The sequence below is a fragment of the Vombatus ursinus genome, unplaced genomic scaffold, assembly GCF_900497805.2.
Source record: "Vombatus ursinus unplaced genomic scaffold, bare-nosed wombat genome assembly UNPS02014932.1, whole genome shotgun sequence".
Lineage (NCBI taxonomy): Eukaryota > Metazoa > Chordata > Mammalia > Diprotodontia > Vombatidae > Vombatus > Vombatus ursinus.
Window position 1 is genome coordinate 1,969,687 of NW_020954710.1, and position 19,202 is coordinate 1,988,888.

Here is a 19,202-nt window from a genome sequence, read left to right on the forward strand (position 1 = left end):
ATCTATCTATCTATCTGTCTCTTATTAATCCATCCATGTATCTATCTGTCCATCTACCATCCTTGCTATCTTTTTGTCCATAAGTGTTTGTTGACTGACTAAATAACCTTAACAGGAACCCCCTCTACCACTTACCCAACAAGTGGTTATCTATTCTCTGCATGAAAACTTTCAGCGTTGGGGAGCTCACTACTGCCCACTCAACTTTGGAATGATTCTAATTGTTAGAATGTTTATCCTGACATAAAGTCCAAAGTGGGTGCCTCTGCCATATTTCCTTCCTCTGCAAAGACACAGAGGGGAGATGGAAAGTGAATCACATGAACAATCCTGGAAAAACAGGTCGTAGTCTGGAGCCAGACTGTGGAGGGTTTTAAAAAACCAAATAGAATGAGCTTGTACTTTATCCTTGAGGCAAGAGGGAACTCTCAGAGTACCTTGAGTTTACTATCTGGGGCCAAGAGCCCAAAGTCTCACCAGTCTTCTACATGACAGTCCTTCCACTACTTGAAGCCATCTCTCACCCCCTACACACACACACACACACACACACACACACACACATCATCATCATCATCATCATCATCATCATCATCATCTTCATTATCATCTCTTTTCCAGGCTAAAAGTCCCTATTCCTTCAACCAAGCCTCTTAGGTCCCAAAGACAAGGCCCTTGACATTCTGGCTGCCCTCTTGGGGATTTTCATCATCTTCTCAATGTCCTTCCCAATGTGAGGTGTGTAGAACCAAATATTGCACTCCAAATGTGGACTGACCAGATTCGAGCAAAAACTGGGCTATTTCCTGCATCATTCGGCTCTCATTTCTACTTCTCTCAATGCAAATTAAAACTGCATTTGGCATTCTTGATCAGAAATTTGAGAGAAGCAGAATGATCCTAGATTTGGACCTGGGTTCAAAGTCCAAGGATGGTACTTACTAGTTGTATGACCTTGGACACGTCATTTCCCTACTATGGGCCTCAATTTCCTTTTCTGTAAAATGAGGAGGTTAGACTAGACCAGAGGTTCTTAACCTGGGGACCAGGGAACCCCAAGGAGTCCATGGATAGATTTCAGGGGGTTTATAAACTTGGATGTGAAAAAAATTAAATCTTTATTTTCACTGACTTCTAATTGAAATTAAGCATTTCCTTCCATTATGAATTTTTTGAAAAAAATCATTATTTTGAGGAGTCCATGGGCTTCACCAGGGATCTAGAATATAACAAAGATTGGACTAGTCCTCTGTTTCTGTGATCTGAGTTCAAGTGCTTTCTCTGCTACTCATTTCCCATGTTATCTGAGGTAAGTCACATAACTTCTCTGAGCCTCAATTTACTTATCTCTAAAATGAGGGGAAGGCATCCATTTTACCCCTCAGTCTACACATAACACTATGACTTGGGGTCGAGGGATACCTGTGTCTGGATCCCACAAATCATGGTTAGCCAGTCAAGAAGCATTAAGTAAATGCTTATGTACCAGACAGGTACTGTGCTAAATGCTGGGATACAAAGAAAAGGCAAAAATACTGTCCCTGCCCTCAGGGAGCTTACATTCTAATGGGGAAAGCAACATGTGAACAAATAGGTACATGGAGGTGGATGCAGTGGGGATAGAAGGTCAAGGCCTCCTTCAGAAGGTACCACTGGAGTTCACTTGTATGACCCCAGGAGAGGCTTTTGGTGGGCTGCAAGCTCACTTTGGACTCACACCATGCTTCACGTTTGTGGTGGTGTGCGTGGCAGTTGTGAGCCCCCTTGACGCACCTGGTCCCCAGAGTCAACACCCGCTCTTGTCTTTCTTTCCATCCCCAAGGGAGGGGTAGCCTGGGGCCCTTTGAAACCACCCCAGCTGTTGGTTGTTGGCTGCACTGGGTATAACATGGCTTCTGTTAGCAGTTGCATATGAATAATAGACAAATGAAATATATGTTGAGACAATAAAATGCTGGTTTGATATTGAAGGCACATTCTGCAGAGGGATGGGAAAGTCTGTGGGTTAATGAGATTTCTGGAGGTCCAATCAGTGTGAATGTCAGGAATAAATATGTTTGTTTGCAATTAAACTAAATGTCCTTGGAGAGATTAGCAGTGACTCCTGGGCTTACAGAGCCCACTTGAAAATTTTCTGCCTTTCTTCTGGATTCCAGGCAGTCTCATTCTCATGCTGTATTCATAAGCCTGCCCAGTGCCAGGGACGCAAGGAGGCTGAGGCTTGGCCATTTAATTTTAGAGACAGGTTGGGGCAAGATCAGCCTTTGTCTTCAGCAAACGGGAGCTGTGTGTGTCTCCCATGGGTGTGAAGCTGTCCTACCCCTTCCCCTTTCCCCAGTCGCATGTCTTCTGCAGTCACAGACAAAGCAAGACACCCATGCTTTCCACCCCACTCTCCCCTTCCGCCTCCGTGCTCTCATCAATGCGTATGACCTTCCTGAGCCTTGGTTTTCTCATTTCTCATGAAAGAGTTGGGTTGCATGGCCTCAAAGGTCCCTTATAGACCTAAATCTAAGATCCTGGTGAGTTTGACTGAAGACTCTTTGCCCAGCCTGATACAGCTCTGTTTTGTTCACTGTGAATTCGCCCAGCAGGCTCCAGCATTGTGTTAATGTTATTGTTCAGTTATTCAATTATTTACATCATGACTGACTCTTCTTGACCCCATTTGGGGTTTTCTTGGCAAAGATACTGAAGTGGTTTGCCATTTCCTTCTCCAGCTCCTTTTACAGATGAGGAAACTGAGGCAAACAGGGTGAAGTGACTTGCCCAGGCTCATACAGCTATTAAATGTCTGAGGCTGGATTTAAATTCAGGTCTACCTGACTCTAGGGCCAGAGTTCTATCCCCTGTACCACCTGACTGCCCTGTATTATATCATTAATGATGCATATTTATTCAGCTTTTTAAGGTTTGCAATGAACTCTTTCATGATTGCCTTCAAAGGAGGCAATGAGAGTCACTGTATGTATATCACAATCCCATTATACAAAAGATCTCAGCAACCAACTAATACGGTCCAAAAAAAAAAAATCCCCCATACAATATAACTGACATCTAGTGATCATCTAGTCTCTGCTTGAGGGGCAAAGTGCAGAGAGTGCTGGGCCTGGAGTCAGGAAGACCTGAGTTCCAATCCAGCCTCAAACACTTACTGGCTGTGTGACCTTGGGCGAGTCAATTCAGACTGTTTGCCTCAGTTTCCTCACCTGTAAAATGAGCTGGAGAAGGAAATGGCAAACCGCTCCAGTATCTCTGCCAAGAAAATCCCAAATGGGGTCACAGAGAGTCAGACATGACTGAAAACAACTTAACAACAACAGTCTCTGCTTAAAGACCTTCATTAAAATGGAACCCATTCTCTCTCAAGGCAGCCCCATTCCACTTGGGCATAGCTTTGATGTTTGGAACTTGGAACTGACCTGAGGCCTAAATGTGCCTCTTCATGACTTCCACCTGATTCTGTGTACTAGAGCCAAGCAAAATAAATCTTCATAGGATCGGATAGAGCACTGGCCCTGAATTCAGGAGAACTTGAGTTCAAATCCAGCCTCAGACACATAACACTTACTAGCTGTGTGACCCTGGTCAAGTCACTTAACTCCCATTGCCCAACCAAAAACCAAAAACGGAAGCAAAAAAATCTTCATAGGATCACAGTCTAGAGCAGGAAGAGACTTTTGATGAGTAGGATGATAGCTGTAGAGTTGATGATAGAGATATAGATGGTCTTCTAGGTCAGCCCTCCCATTTTATAGATGAAAAAACTGAGGACCAGAGACTCTAAGTACTTTGCTCAGGGTCACGTGGTCTAATCTCACTCCCTCATGACAGTCCTTGAATCCTTGAAACCAGTGACCCCATGCCCCTCTTCTGTGGGCAGTGCAGTGTGATGGAAAGGGGCACCCTGGGGTCTGTAATGGTAATAGAGGGATTTTATACCTCCCCTTGCAAATCTTAAAGCATTATACAAACATTAGAATAAAATCACAGGGTCTTTGATATAGCTTAGAAGGGACCTTAAAGTTATCTCATTCCACCTTGGCCATTTCACAGATGAGGAAACTAAGGCCCAGGATAGTAAAGTAACTTGCCCGTGGTCATTCAGGTAGTAATAAAATCAGGATTAGAACCCAGGTCCTCTGAGTTCTTTTCATTGACCTGGGCTGCCTAGTATTATTCTTTCCTTTTTACAGATGAGAAAAGCAAGGCTTCGAGAGAGAGAAGTGAAGGGACTTGGCCAGATTTACAAAACTAGTGAGAGTCTGAATTGGTTTTTTGGATTCCTAAGTCTGGCATAGTTTCCAATCTACATGATGGTTCAGGTTCAGGAAGCCTCTCCAAGACTCTATAATGGTGACCTTGAACAAGTTGATTCATCTCAGTTGGCTCATCTCTAAAATGGGTATAACAATAACTCCTTCCTCCTAGGACTGTAGGGAAGCTGCCTGGCCCATAGTAGTAGGCATTTAATAAGTGTTTATTGCTTGGTGTAGGTAAAGTGCCTGGCAAATCTCAGAGTCCTAGGTAAATAGCAGCTCCTTGACCACCCTGTGAGGAACAGCCCTCCGGGGGTGGTGTTTCTGAAAATCCATCAGTGGGAAGAACGGGGCTGGTCTATAATAGTCCCTTGGGCACTGCCCTGTAGACTGCCATGCCCAAGATAGCTGACTACTCTGCTTGCCCAGCCTGGTAGAAAGAATTGGGAGGGGATCCGGGCTGAGTTCTACTAAGCATAATGCCCCTTTATTCACTGCCTCAGGGAAGGGTTGGGGGGAACTTGTCTCAGAAGGCCAACTCCTCCCCAGAGGCTCTCCCAGCTCACCCCTTTGAGCTCTGAGGATGCAGGAGAGGAAGAAAAGTCAAAGAAGGGCCAAAAGAATGGGCATTTCTATAGCATTTTAAAGTGTGCCAAATGCTTTGTGCAAGTTATCTCCTCTGATCCTTACAAAAGCCTGGGAAGCTATAGGTATTATTGCTCTCATTTTTAAAAATCCAGACTTGTGATTTCACCCCTTTGAGAAATTCCTGTTGTGTAAACACTCTGCCAATGTAGGTCTGCCCCTGGCTTGAAAATTTCATTCAGTGATTTGAATTGGCAACGGTAGGGGATGAGGGGACCACTGAGAGGATGGAATTTGACCATGGCCATTTAGCTATAATATGTCGGAGAAAGAATTTGAACCCAGGACTTCCAGATAACCAAGGCTGACTGTGTAGCCAGGAAGCTGGACTATCTCACTGTCCCCACTAGACAGGTGGGGGGAATCACACAGCTATTCTGTATCCCAGGTAAGATTTAAATACACTTCTTGACTTCAAGACTGGCTCTCTATCCTATCATGCTGCATCTCGGAGAGAATATTGGTCTTGGAGTCAGGTTCAAATCCTGCCTCAGACACTCCTTAGCCATGTGCCTCTGGACTAGCCACCTAACCTCTCTTCGAGTCAGTTTCCTCCTCTGCAAAATGGGGATAACAAAAGCCCCTGCCTCACAGGGTTGGTGAGAAGACCAAATAAGATGATATACAAGTAACATCCTTTGCAAACTTTAAAGTGCCACAAAATGCCAGCTATTATAATTAGGCATTACTGACGGCTATTGTGGCCACCATATTATTGTTGTTGTTCGTCCTTCTCGAAGAGAACCAGTGACTTCAGGAGGGTCTTCAGGAGGGATGTCTTGGCTTTCAAATGAATGGGATTTAAGTGAGGCAGAGCTGTGCAAATCATCAGCCTCGCTCTCTCCGCAGAGAACTGGAGGCTCAGAATAGTTAGATGACTTGCCCAGGGTCACACAGCTAGTAAGTGTCTGAGGGAAGATTTGCTCTCAGGTCTTCCAACTTCAAGTGCACGCCTGATATTCTAAACAATCAGGCTGCCCCTCTAGGCACCTGGAGACTTACCACTCATGTCCTCTCAGCTGTCTGGCTCTCCTCCCTCCTGCTTTGGGGATACCTGGATCCCCCTCCATTGCTCTGTCCACCCCCACCCCCTTGCCCACTCTCATATTTCTTTGTACTGATCTCTCGCCTGCCCTCTCTGTCTAGTCGCCTGACCCGGTGCAGCACTGACTGCTCTGTCAAGGTGCTTGCCTGGTGCTGGAGAGGGGTTGCCTCTGCTTCCGAGGTCCTCACCACCCAGCTGACATGGGGTTTCCAAAATGCAGTGCTGATTTAAAGGGTCCCCCTCACTCCTTCTCTTTGTTAGTCTGACCAATTATAGAAATATAGCCTGGCCCCAAATCTCCTTCCACACACAGTGCCTGCAGACATTTGCCAGGATTTTTTTTTTTTCTTTTCTGGGCCTCGCCCACCCCCCTTTTGGTTCCTTTCATATTCTTTTGCTCCACACTTTCCCCCTCTCAGTGTCTCTGAGTCTCATTCTTTCTCTCATCTCCTCTCTTCTCTCTCTTTTGCCATGTCTTTGACTTTCTCTCTGGTCCCCTCTCCTCTTTCTTCCCTCTCTTTCTCTTTCTTTTCTTTCTCTTTCTGAGAAGGAATGTGATGTCACGCACACACTTTGGCGCTGGCCAGCTCTCAGAAACCACAAATGGGGGGGGGGGTGGAGGAGGCAGGGGCGGGGGCGGGGGCCAGAGGGGTGGGCGGGGGCCTTTGCTGGGGTTTGGCCTTTACCTGCAGGGGGCGGGTGGAAAGTTGAGAACTTAAGAGAGGAGGAGCTGGCCGGCTCGCAGAGAGAGCTCGAGTCTGGCCCCGGCTGCTCGGTGGCTCCCTAGTGCCTGCCTGCCTGCCTGCCTGCCTGCGGGTCAGTCGGTGCATCGTTGCTGTCCGCTTGGGGCAGGCGCTGCCCGCCGCGGACTGCCCAGAGAGGAGCGTTTCTCTCGCCGCCGCCTGCATCCTCCCTTTCTCGCCTTTTTCTGCCCCGTGGAAAGAAGCTCCCACATTGCTCTGATTCCTCTCCCCCGCCTCCTCCTCCCCACCCCCACCCCACCCTTGGCCTGCTGGAGGACCGGCTGCCCGCCTGGTCATGGGGCCAGGCTACAGCTGGTGTCGGGTTGTTGTGTGGTGCGTTGGGGTGCTGGGGACGCTGAGGGGTGTAGCCACCACCCACTACCGCTACCTCTGGAGGAACTGTTATCCCTGTTACCTGGGCCAGACGGGCTACGCTGTGAGCCCCGTGGAGCGGAGGGCAGGTAAGTGTAGGTTCCAACAGCAGGAACTTGGGACTCTCCAGTCTGCGTCCTTGGCCTCAGTGCTAGGGTAGGAGAAGGCTCCCCCTCCCCACTCCACCCCTCAGCTTTCTGGGCTGCCAACTTTTGTACCTTGGAAGCCCTGGGAAAGCAAACGTGAGCCGGGAGGGAGCTGTTCATCTTTCTTAGCCAGACTGGGTTTGCAGCCACGGAAATCTAAGTTCGAATCCCAACTCTGCCACATACAACCTGTGTTATCTTGGGCAAGTCATTTAGCTTTCCTGGGACTCAGTTTCCTCATCCTTAAAAATGAAGGGGTTGGACTGGAAGAGTTTGAAGATTCCTTCCAGCTCAACACTTGTGAATCCACGTATGATTTTTTCTCAGGTGCAGCTTGGGGTCAGGGATGAGCATGGGAGCGCCCTGCCCTCGGAGAATCTGGGCACTTTCATTTTCCTAAGAGCTCCCGAGGATGGTGGCCCCTAAGGGGGCTGGTGCCCCTGAGTGCCCCTTGTATATGAATGAAGCCACTAGAGCCAGCAGCCAGCCACCCCATAGCTTCCCTCTAATTTGCAGTTTGCACATTTAAAGTGTCTCAAGTGATTCATGCTGTTGCTTCAAACCTGAATTTTTATTTTTTTCGAATTTCTACATATCCTGGTCTCTCCCTTCAGCAGAGATTTGAGCAAAGGGAGTAAGCTCAGTGGAAATTTCTTGTTTTCTCTCCCTCACTCCCCCTGTCACTTAGCTCAGCAGTGAGCAAGGCATACTTGTCTTTTAAGTGGTTATGAAGACTAGTGCTGTGAATAATTCAGCATCCCTCCTCCTTGTCCCCTGCCTCAGCTCCCCCATGTCAGAACAATTATTGACAATAATTATTGGTCACTAGAGATAACAAAAACCTTCTCTCCGTAGCATTCAAAGGTGAAGGAGAAGCTAACTTTTATGGGCAAGAGCTTGGGTAAAACCAGCTCAGTCTGGAGAAGCCAGGCCCCACGATACAAGGCAGGACAAGTATGGACAAGGGGAAGAGATCTTAGGGCATCAATTTAGACTTGGAGTGAATATTAGAGGCCATTAAATCCAGATGAAGGCTGGCGGCTTATCAGCAATGAGGATGCTGGGGGAGATTATACTCTGCAGAGTGTAATGAAAAGCACCCAGAAGAACTGGGTTTGAATCACAGCTCTGAAATTTATTGGCTTTGTGATCTTGGGCCAGTCATGTCCCCTCTCTGGGCCTCAGTTTCCCCCTCTATAAAAATGAAGGTTTCCCCTCATACTCAATAAATGGCAGAAACAACAAGAAATGGGAAAAGTCAGTGTTGGAAGGGGTGTAGAAATGCATTATTGATGGAACTTTGATCAGATCAGGAAACTGAAGCCCTGAGAGGGGAAGCAGTGAATACAAAAGCCACACAGGTACCTCAGAGAGCCAGGGCCTCCAGCTCCCAATCCAGGGGCCTTTCTAGCGTTTTTCCTGTATTACTTCATAGTTTCCTCATTTCTAAAATTGCAGGGCTGTGCTGGAGGACCTCTAGGATGCCTTTCAGCTCTTACTTTCTGTGATCCTGCTTGGGTCTCTTTGTGTGTCAGTGCTGGAGTCTGGGGCAGCTAGGTGGCATCTTAGTGCCTAGAGCACTGGGCCTGGAGTCGGACCTGAGTTCAAATCTGACACTTCCTAGCTGTGTGACCCTGGGCAAGTCACTTCACCCCTGTTTGCATCAGTTTCCTCAACTGTAAAATGAGCTAGAGAAGGAATGGCAAACCACTCCAGGATCTTTGCCAAAAAAACCCCCAAAAAACAAACAAAAAAAAAACCCATATGGGGTCAGGAAGAGTTGAACCCTACTGAAACAGCTAAACAAAAGCTGGGGTCTCAGTCCCATGGTGGGGAAATCAATGGAGACAAAAAGGAGATTTGCCTCCAGTGGTTTTAGAGTGGAAGAAGCTGTGTAGCCAGAGAGTTTTCTGGGGCTCCCTTCCAGAGTGACATATGTGATGTGCTTTCCCCATAAAATGTAAACTTCATGAGAAGAGGCTGTTTCTTTTGTGTTTTTTTCCCCTTTGTGCCAACAAGCCCTTATTTGACACCTAATATGGGTAAGTCACTGTTCTAGATACTGAGACTACAAAGGAGCAGGTCCTACTCTCAAGTAGCTTGAATTCTGTTGAGAAGACAACATATAAATGTATATGACATTTGTTGTCTGTTTTTTTTTTTCAGTTGTATCCAACTCTCCATGACCCCATTTGGGGTTTTCTTGGCAAAGAGATTGGAGTGGTTTTGCCATTTCTTTCCCCAACTCATTTTACAGATGAGGAAACTGAGGCAAACAGGGTGAAGTGACTTGCCCAAGGTCACACAACAAGTACGTGTCAGAAGTCAGATTTGAACTTGGGTCAGGAACAGCATTCTGCAGAATGACTCTGAAATTAGGTCTTGAAGGAAGCCAGGGGCTCCGAAAAGGAGGAATGAGGAGGGGCAGTATTTCAGGCTTGGCAGAAAAATATGAAAAATCAGAGAGATGAGCATCAGGTGTGAGGCACAGAGAAAAGGCCAGTATTACTTGCTGAAGTGAATTGAAGTAATCAAGCCATCCCAGTAACTGTCCTCCGTATGTTTGGCTTCTAGCCACTGCCCAGGCAGTCATTTGTAAGTTGTGGCTCTGGGTTTCCATCTTTCCTGAGGCTGCTCTAGAACAGACCTTGCAATCTCACATTTAAGCCTGGAAATCTGAGCCCACTCCCCAGGACTGTGTTGCTGCCACCCACCCCAGTGAGGGAAAAGTCTGGCCAGAATCGACATTGATGGGGGAAGACGATGGTCCTGAGTCTGCACAAATTGTGCTCTCTGAGCTCCCTTCATCCACACCCCAGATTCTGTGAATTAGAGACACCATGGTAAGAGGCCAAGGACCCATCTCTGCTACTTCTCTCTGTGTGACCTTAGGCAAGATACTTCATCTCTTTGGGCCTCAGTTTCCTCATCTGTAAAATGAGGTGTGCTCGGGACCTCCTAGGTCCGTGATCCTGAGCCTTGTTCAGAGCTGCACGTTTAAAGATGCATTTGGATTTTGATTCCTATTGGCAGATTTTGCCTTGACCTTGACCCTCATTCCCACTTCTCCAAGCCATTAAGATCTGGCATCAAAACTCTTTTGAACCCCTCCTCCTCCCCCTCTCCAAAGGCAGGCTCTCTTGTGCTGTAGAGAAGAACATTTCAAGCAATATATGAACTGGAGAAAAAGCCCATTCCTTTTTCTGATGACTGTTCATCCCCAGGTACTATCCGAAGCTAGGAAAAAAAGAATGAATAAAAAGCATCTATTTAACGCTTACATGCAAAGCATTTTGCTAAGCTCTGGGTTCCAAATAGAAAAACTAAGCAATTCATGCTCTCAAGGAATTCCCATTCTAATGGTAAGGGGAGGGAGGGACACAACGCATAGACGAGATTTTAGCAGCAGATGGCCCAGTGGTCCTAAGGGTGAAGACAGACGTCAATGCATCTTCTTTATTGTCATTTTTTTTTAATTCTAAACATAAACAATGAATAAAATGGACATTTCCATTTTATGTGGTTTCAGTGACATTTGACATTGACAAAACAATATTTCTTCTGATGTTAAACCTTTGCTGATGCTGAGGATTTTGATGGTGAGAGCTTCCTTTTCTGGGTCTTTAGGTACTATGGCTGGAAAGATCATCAGATCATAGATTTGGAGCCAGGAGGGACCTTAAAGGCCATTGGGTCCAACCCAGTCATTTTACAGACAAGGAAACTGAGGCAGACAGAAGATAAGTGATTTTCCCAGGGTCACAGCTAGTAAATATCTGAGGTAGGATTTGAACCCAGGTCTTCCTGACTCCAAGCCTATCCTTCTATCTCTCCACTATTCCATACTGCTCCTAAGCCACTTTAGAGATTATTCCTCTCATTACGCACGTGAGGAAACTATGGTAGACGAGCTTGCCAGAGGTTACAGAGGTAGTGAATAGCAGTGCCAGGATTCAAGCCTAGAACCGATGGACTGATTGAGAAATGCTCTACATACCTTATCTGAGAGGAAGCATGGCAGAGTGGAAAGAGAGTTGGCCTTTGAATGTTAGGAAGATCTGGGTTCAAATCCTGCCTCTGACACATACTGGCTGTGTGACTCTGGGCAAGTCACCAGACCTCTCTGGGCCTCAGTTTTCTCATCTGTAAAAGGGGGATTTTGGAATATGTGAACGTAAGGCCTCTTCCAGCTCAAGATCTAAGATTCTGTGATCCTAAATCAAATGAGATATTTGTCAAGAGCTTAGCATAGTAGTAGTAGTAGTAGTAGGAGGAGGAGGAGGAGGAGGAGGAGGAGGAGGAGGAGGAGGTGGTGGTGGTGGTGGTGGTGGTGGTAGTGGTACATAAATTCTTATTCACTTCTCCTCCTTTTCCCTCCTCCATCCTAGTCACTTAGTCCATATGAGACTCAGTTTCATAGGGGCAGCTAGGTGGTGCAGTGGATGGAGCACCGGGCCTGGAGTCAGGAGGACCTGAGTTCAAATCCTGTCTCACACCAGACACTTGACACTTACTAACTGTGTGACCCTGGGCAAGTCACTTAACCCCAATTGCCTTGTTCCCCCCCACAAAAAAGAGATTCAGTTTCATAATCTATAAAATGGGTTGTACTAGATGAACTCTGAAGTTCCTCTTATCTCTATCTCTATGATTCTATGATTGCCGATCTGTGACATATCAGTGGAATGGACCATAGCCATTCCTTAGCCTCAGCTACGATATAGCTTAGTGATAGTGGAACATAGTTGGGTTCTACCCAATGTGATAACGCAGTGACTGCCTGACTGATGATGGACCACAGCTGGTCTTTACATTCCATGTGGTAGCCCGATGGAATGGATCACAACTCTTTCCCAATCTCAGTGTGTGAGCCCAGTGAGGATGGATCTCACTACCCTTCATCCTCTGCATGATTGAGAGCCTGGTAAAGATGGTGCCTGATTGATTCCCACCCTCAGTGAGATAACCCGGAGAAGATAGACCACAGCTTCTCTGTTCCTTCAGTTTGATAGTGGAGTAGAATGGGGCCATAGTGGCTCTCCAGCCTCACTGGGCTAGTCCAGTAGAATGGGTTGTAACTGCTTCCCACTCTCTGTGCTGAAGATTTCTACTGCTGAGGTGGGTCAGGTCTCTTTCCTGAATATCGGTTAGCCAACAGTCAGAAGCAGAGGTTCGTTAGGCACACAGACCATCCTGCAGAAGAGGGGGTGTGAGACAACTGATGGGGAATTCAGGCTCTTGGCCAGTCTGTTTGGTTTTGTATGTAATCAGGAAGACCTGAATTCAAATCCAGCCACAGATACTTACTAGCTGTGTGAGTCATTTAACCTCTGTCTGCCTCAAGGTTTCCTCACCTGTGAAATGGAGGTAATAATAATAGTTCCTCCCTTGCAGGCTTATTGTGAGCATCAAATAAGGTAGAATTTGTAAAGCACTTTGCAAACCTTAAAGTGTTATAAAAATGCCAGCTAATGCTATGGTCATCACCATCATTTTCCCCTCTTTGGATAAACCAGTCGTGGATTGGCCTCGCACCAAGGTGTGCTGCTGGGTCTGGCACAGGGGGATGCTCGGAGTTGGAAGCTATTTACATTGCAACCCTGTGCCCTGAGAACATTCCAGGTCTAAAATTTGGTTTGGCCTGAGGAGGAGCTGGGAGTGGGAGAGGTCAAGGAAGGAGGGCTGGGCTGGGCTGGGTTGGATTGGGCAGGGCAGGGCGGAGCAGGATTCTCTGTCCTTGGCTAATCTTTTTAATAATCCCCTCAGCCCCAAGCTGCCATTTCTGTGCGGCTTGGGTGGGCACCCTCCCTCTGTGGCATCGCACTCAGAAAGTGATAAGGCTCCAGGTTCAAAGTACATAGTAGGTGCTAGCAACCCCTGACCCCCCTCCTCCCCACAGCTGGCACTGTCCAGCTGCCTCTTGCAATGACCTGGTAATACCTGGGTTCTACACATCTGTATACACGTTGCTCCCTCCAGTCATATATTAGCTTCTTGATGTCTGGAATGTGTCATTCCTTGTATTTGTGTCCCCAGGGCCTGGCACATTGTAGGTGCTTAATAGATTCCTACTCTGAGAGAGTTGCCTGGAGCTCTGAGAGCCCTATCGCTAAAGTGACCTGCCCTGGGTCATATAAATAGACTCGAATCCAGGTTTTCCTGAGGCCAGCTATAGTACTGTTGGGGCGGGGGGGGGGGGGGGGGGGGGGGGGGGGGTGTTTTTGTGGTTTTGGGGGGGGGGGGGGGGGGGGGGGGCGGGGGGGGGGGGGGGGGGGGGGGGGGGGGGGGGGGATGTATTTTTAGATTATTTGCTGCTGCTGTTCAGTCATTCAGTCATTTCCAATTCTTTGTGACCCTGTGTACCATAATGTCCTTGGGGTGTTCTTGTCAAAGATACTGGAGTGGTTTTGCTATTTCCTGCTCCAGCTCATTTTACAGATGAGGAAACTGAGGCAAACAGGGTGAAGTGACTTGCCCAGGGTCACACAGTTTGTAAGTTTCTGAGGTCTTCCTGTCTCCAGGCCCATCCCTCTATCCACTAAGCTACCTAGCTGCCTCCTATTTTTAGGATATAAGGCATTCCAAAAAGACTGTGGACTGAATTGGGATTTGGGTGGCTGGAATTTTTGTTGTTGGTTGTGGAGTTTGCTTGTGTCTTTTTTTTGGGGGGGGGACTCTCTGGTAATCTAGCCCAATTAACATTTATTTAAGCGAGTTCCATGTGCCAGGCACTGTGCTAAGTACTGGGGACACAATGAATAAAAAGCAAGTTAGTCCCTGCCCTCAAGGAGCTGATAACACACCGAAGGAGACAGGAAATGGGGGGAGGGGAAGGAGGGAGGGGGAGGGACAGGGAGGGGACCCCAGGGAGTATTATGTTCTGTGGAGATCAAACCAGGCAGGACAGCAGGTGCAGAGGGGAAGGAGCTGTCCTACCTATCACACCAGCAGATAGATTAGCCAGTTTCCTGTGGTCATTCTTCCAGACTTTCACACCCACAACTAGATCCTTTGAATTTTTAGATGACTGTGACCTGCTTATTCTTCTACTCACAAGTCATCCATGGTTCCCCAATCCTTACCTTGACCCTCTCTTGATCATAACATCCCCTCAAGTTATCATCCTTTATCTCTCCTCCCTTTCACAGCCCAAAAGCTGCCTTGTCTATATTAGTCACTTAATAAATGGTCACTAAATTGAACCCATGGTCAATGAGGTGGTGCAGCGGATAGAGTAGAGTGCTAGGCCTGGAGTCGGGAAAACTTGAATTCAAATCTAGCCTGAGACACTAGCTGTGTGACCCTGGGCAAGTCACTATTTGCCTCAGTTTCCTCATTCATAAAATGAGCTGCGGAAGGAAATGGCAAACCACTCCAGTCTCTTTGCCAAGAAAACCCCAAATGGGGTCACAGAGAGTCAGACATGACCGAAAAACATTAAAATTGAACCTAAGGAGAACTCTCTGGGCAGACCTAAAAATGGCATCCTTCCATCTCACTTTAGGTGAGTGTGTCAGGAAAGATTTATTTTTGGACGTTTCTCTGAGGAATAAAAGTATGTTTCTACCCAGATGTTTCTGGCCAGCTGCTTCTGCGTGGCTTTGGGGTGTTTTGTTTCCCTTAGGAATGGGAGCCAATCTTGACACAGTTATTTCTGGGGAGGACCAGTGATGCTCCCACTTTGTAAGTGAGGATTTGGGAATACGAGAAGACATACCCATGATGCTCTGGGAGGGGCTCCTGTTGATGAGATGGAATAGTTGGAGAGCAAGATGTGTGTGTGTGTGTGTGTGTGTGTGTGTGTGTGTGTTTATGTTCATGGCCCCAATTGACCCCACTGCCTGATGATCCACCTGGTCCAGCCTAGCTCTTGGAGGAATGAGGATGCAGGATGGCCTAGGCCCAGACTCTCTGCTTATGATGCAGTGGGAAGACCACTATTCTTGGCCTCAGAGAGCCTAGGCTCAATTTTCTGGTTCTGCTACTTACTGCCTGTGTGACCTTAGACAACTCTTTCTGTGACTCTGAGCCTCAGTTTCCTCATCTGCAAAATGAAGAGAGTTGGACCAGATGGCCTCTGAGGCACCTTAGGTTTCCAGTTTGATGATCAAATAATCCTGTCCTGCCATCTTGTCCCCTGAGAAAAGGAAGAGGGAAATGTAATCGATATGTAGAAATGTAATCGTGCCAGAAAATCTAATCGGCTGCAGCTGGCAAAGACCTTCATTACAGGTTCCATGATGGTGAAATGTCAGCTGAGGGATGTTAAGGACTTTTAGGGGAACAGAGTTGCCTGGAAGTCCCCGTAGTAAATTCACTTAAGATAGGTGCCTCTGTGTGTGTGTGTGTGTGTGTGTGTGTTATGGTCCATAATTAGACACCTCATCTTCAGAAAAGTCATCCAAGCAATTTCTCAGTTTACACATCTCACCATGTTTTCTTTTCCTTTCCTTTCCTTCCTTCCTTCCTTCTTTCCTTCCTTTCTTCTTTCTTTCCTTCCTTTCTTCTTTCTTTCTTTCCTTCCTTCCTTCTTTCCTTCCTTCCTTCCTTCTTTCCTTCCTTCTTTCTTTCCTTCCTTTCTTCTTTCTTTCTTTCCTTCCTTCCTTCTTTCCTTTCTTCCTTCCTTCCTTCTTTCCTTCCTTCTTTCTTTCCTTCCTTCTTTCTTTCTTTCCCTTCCTTTCTTCTTTCTTTCCTTCCTTCTTTCCTTCCTTCCTTCTTTCCTTCCTTTCTTCTTTCCTTCCTTCCTTCTTTCCTTCCTTTCTTCTTTCCTTCCTTCTTTTCTTCTTTCTTTCCTTCCTTCTTTTCTTTTTTCCTTCCTTCTTTTCTTCCTTCTTCTCTTCCTTCCTACCTTCCCTCCTTCCACTATGACACCACCTACCCTCCCCTCACCATATACTTTCAAATGGGTTCATTGTTTCCTTCTGTTGAGTTCAAGTTAGAAGCACCTTGACGTTTTAATTAGTATCAATGCCATTCATCAATGTTAGCCCTAAATAGTTCTCTGACCTGGGGCTAATGACCACCCAGCTTGAGTCTGGGCAAGTTTCCACTTAACGTTTGTAAGACACATATGCATTCTTCTCCAAATTAAAGGGTCACATCCTAATGTGCTACTGTAGAAAACATACTGACTTCAGAAGCAGAAGGCCTGAGTGCAAATCCTATATCAGTCACTTATTAGGTAAGACACTTCTTCCTGGGCCTCAGTTTCCCCTATCTGTAGAATTAAGGGACTGGGATAGATGGGCTCTGAGGTCCCTTCCAGCTCTAAATCTGTGCTCTTTGGTGCCAGCTCAGCTCTGGTTATGCAGTGTGTTCATGCCATGGATGTCCAATACTTCCTTCAGCCTTAGAGGTTTGCCTCAGAGACACCTCCACTTTTTGGAATATCTCACTGCCTGAAAACTCAGTTCATATGCCGTGTCCTACAAAGTTTTTTTTTCTTAACTCCCATTCCTAGTTATAAATGTTGTCTTCCTTTTCACATTTCCCTGTCTGTGTTTATCTGGGTACATGTTCTATCTGCCCAAGAGAATATGTGCTCTTTGAAGTCAGGGGCTATTAATCAGTCAATAAGCAAGTATTCATTTAGCTCCCGCTGTATGCCAGGCTCTGTGCTAAGCGTAGAGATCCAGATTCACATGTAATGTTGTCCCTGGCCCTAAAGAGCTTGCGTCATATTCATCTCCTTTTATCTTTGCTCCTTCAGTAAAGGGGACATTCAGAAATGGAGAGCTAGGATTCTGTGGATAGGGACAGTCACCAGACTCTAGGTTCTTGGATTAAGAGTTGGGAGAATCATAGAGACCCCCTTCCAGTCCCCTCATTTTACAGAAGAGGAAATCCATGATCCTGGGTGTTTGCAAAGTGACTTTTCAACCTTAAACCAGGATTTGTAAACTGTTGTTACTATTGAGAAGCAGGGTGGCTTAATGGATAGAGAATCGACCCCAGAGCCAGACGGATCCTGGAACAAGTCTTGCCTTTTACTCTGGGCAAGTAACCTCTCAGAGCTCTAGGCAACTTTTTAAATTGTCAAAAAGGTGCCCACCTGCATCAGTAGAGAGTGTTCTCACCTGGCAGTCCCCTACCAGGGATGGGGGAACCTATGACCTCGAGGCCAATGTGGCACTCTAGGTCCTCAAGTTCCACCCTTTGACTGAATCTAGGTCCTCAAGTGTGGTCTCAAGTTCCCCCACCCCCACCCCATGAAGTCACAGGCTCAGTCTCTGTCCCCTGCTTTGCTGTTATTCATCTCATCTACCTCTCTGATGTTCAGATAGATGTAGTCCAGGGAATATGCTATTATCATATCAGATATTATCATTATCATACTATGAGTTTTATGTATTTGTGCCCAGATGAATAAAATTGCTGCTTCTTGTAAATGAATAGAAGCATTGTGATATGTGCTCATCTTAGTCCCTTTGGCTCCATCCTGGCTTTTCCTGAAAAAAAAAAAAAAGGAATCTCACCCTTCTGAAATCTACAGAACCAGTGATTTCTGTAGGCTTACTGAAAGCATCTCCAGTAGCAGACAAGATATCAAGATAAATGTACCTCACCCCTATTATTTTTATTATTCTATGAAGGCACTAGGGTGTAGTGGGTAAAGTTAGAGTTAGAAAGACATAGGTTCAAGTCTTGCCTCTGGCTTATCTGGCTGTGTGAAATGAAGCATGCCTCGAAGTGCCTCAGTGCTCTAGAACAGAGGTCAGCAAACTACAGTTCCTGCTCTAGGCAACCCTCTAGGGCTAAAGAAGTAGAAAAGAAAGTGATGACCTGTGTTGGTGAAGAGAGTTTTTCCATTAGGTTGTAAGCTCTCTGAGGTCAGGGACGGTCTTTTTTGTTTGTTTTTTGTTTCCCTAGCATTTAGCACGTTGCCTGGTGCATAATAGGTACTTAATTAAATGTTCGGTCACTATTTTATTGACCTGGGAATCTGCTATACTGACCAGTACAACCAAAGATCCAGTCCCCATCCCTCTTACAATTATTTTTACTCTCCAAAGGGAATTCTCATGTTCTTCTCTCCTACCCATGTCTGGGTTCATAAACCAAGTTCACTGTCAGTGATGAGCGGAGTGGACATTTGGATTCAGTGGCCAGTCTGTAAGTCCCTACAGAAAGCTCTCTGGTGGGAAAATTGAGCTGAGCACCTTTCTGCTGTGTGGGAGAAGGTGCTCTTACTGAGAGCGCCAGGTCTGTTGTATTCCCGAGGGCTTGGCACTGTTCTTTAAGAGGAGGCAGGGAGATCCTCTGGCAGATAGAGATAAAGTGCTGAGAGATATGCAGTGGGAGCATCTGGGTCTGGTCCCTCTCAGGATCTTGCACCTGGCAGAGAATAAGGAAGGGGTGGGGAACGTGAAATAGACTCCAGCAGAGTGAGGCTCATCCCCTTCTTGAGGAAAAAACCAAGCTAGAAGAGAAGCCGATGAGCCCCCATAGGATTTGGGAGGAGGGGAGGTGTCATGGGATCATAGGTCTAAAGCTGAAAGGGACTTTAAAGACCATCTAGCCCATTTTACAGATGAGGAAACTGAGGCCCTGGGAGGGGAAGTGACCCAGCCGGGTCACAAGATCATAGATTTAGATGTCAAAGGCCATCTAATCCAACCTCCTCATTTTACAAATGAGGAAACTGAGGCACAGAGTGTTGGGGGACTCGCCCAGAGACGCACATAGCTATTGAGCATCAGAAGCAGGATTTGAACCCAAATCTCCTTGACTCCAGTGTTCTTTCCACTATAGCGTAGTACTTTGCTAAATTGTAGGATGCCCAGTATTTTCCCCTAAACTTTTCTCCCTATTTCTTGCCAAATCTTTGGGATCAAGGATTTGGTTTAGGATAGACCTAGCAATCAAAGGTACTTTGGGTTAGACTCCATAACAACTTGCCTTTCTTTGAAGGGTATCATGGATGTGAGGTGCAGATCACAGCACCTCTAGCCCTACCCAAGCTGGGTAACTCTTCTCCATGCCCTCTTGTTAG

General features: G+C 46.5%; 1 protein-coding gene across 4 annotated transcripts in view; it reads left to right on the forward strand.

Annotated features, from left to right (window-relative positions):
- LOC114029553 (multiple epidermal growth factor-like domains protein 6) overlaps nt 1–19,202 on the forward strand; it is a 381,178-nt gene that overhangs the window by 249,319 nt on the left and 112,657 nt on the right. The window contains exon 1 of one of the 4 annotated variants that reach the window (XM_027844052.1): nt 6,986–7,153. The exons of the other annotated variants lie outside the window; for them this stretch is intronic. Within the exon in view, the coding sequence (XP_027699853.1) occupies nt 6,988–7,153 (166 nt within the window). The 5' untranslated portion in view covers nt 6,986–6,987. Of the gene's footprint in view, nt 1–6,985; nt 7,154–19,202 lie in introns of those variants that run through there. 4 annotated transcript variants of the gene reach the window in all.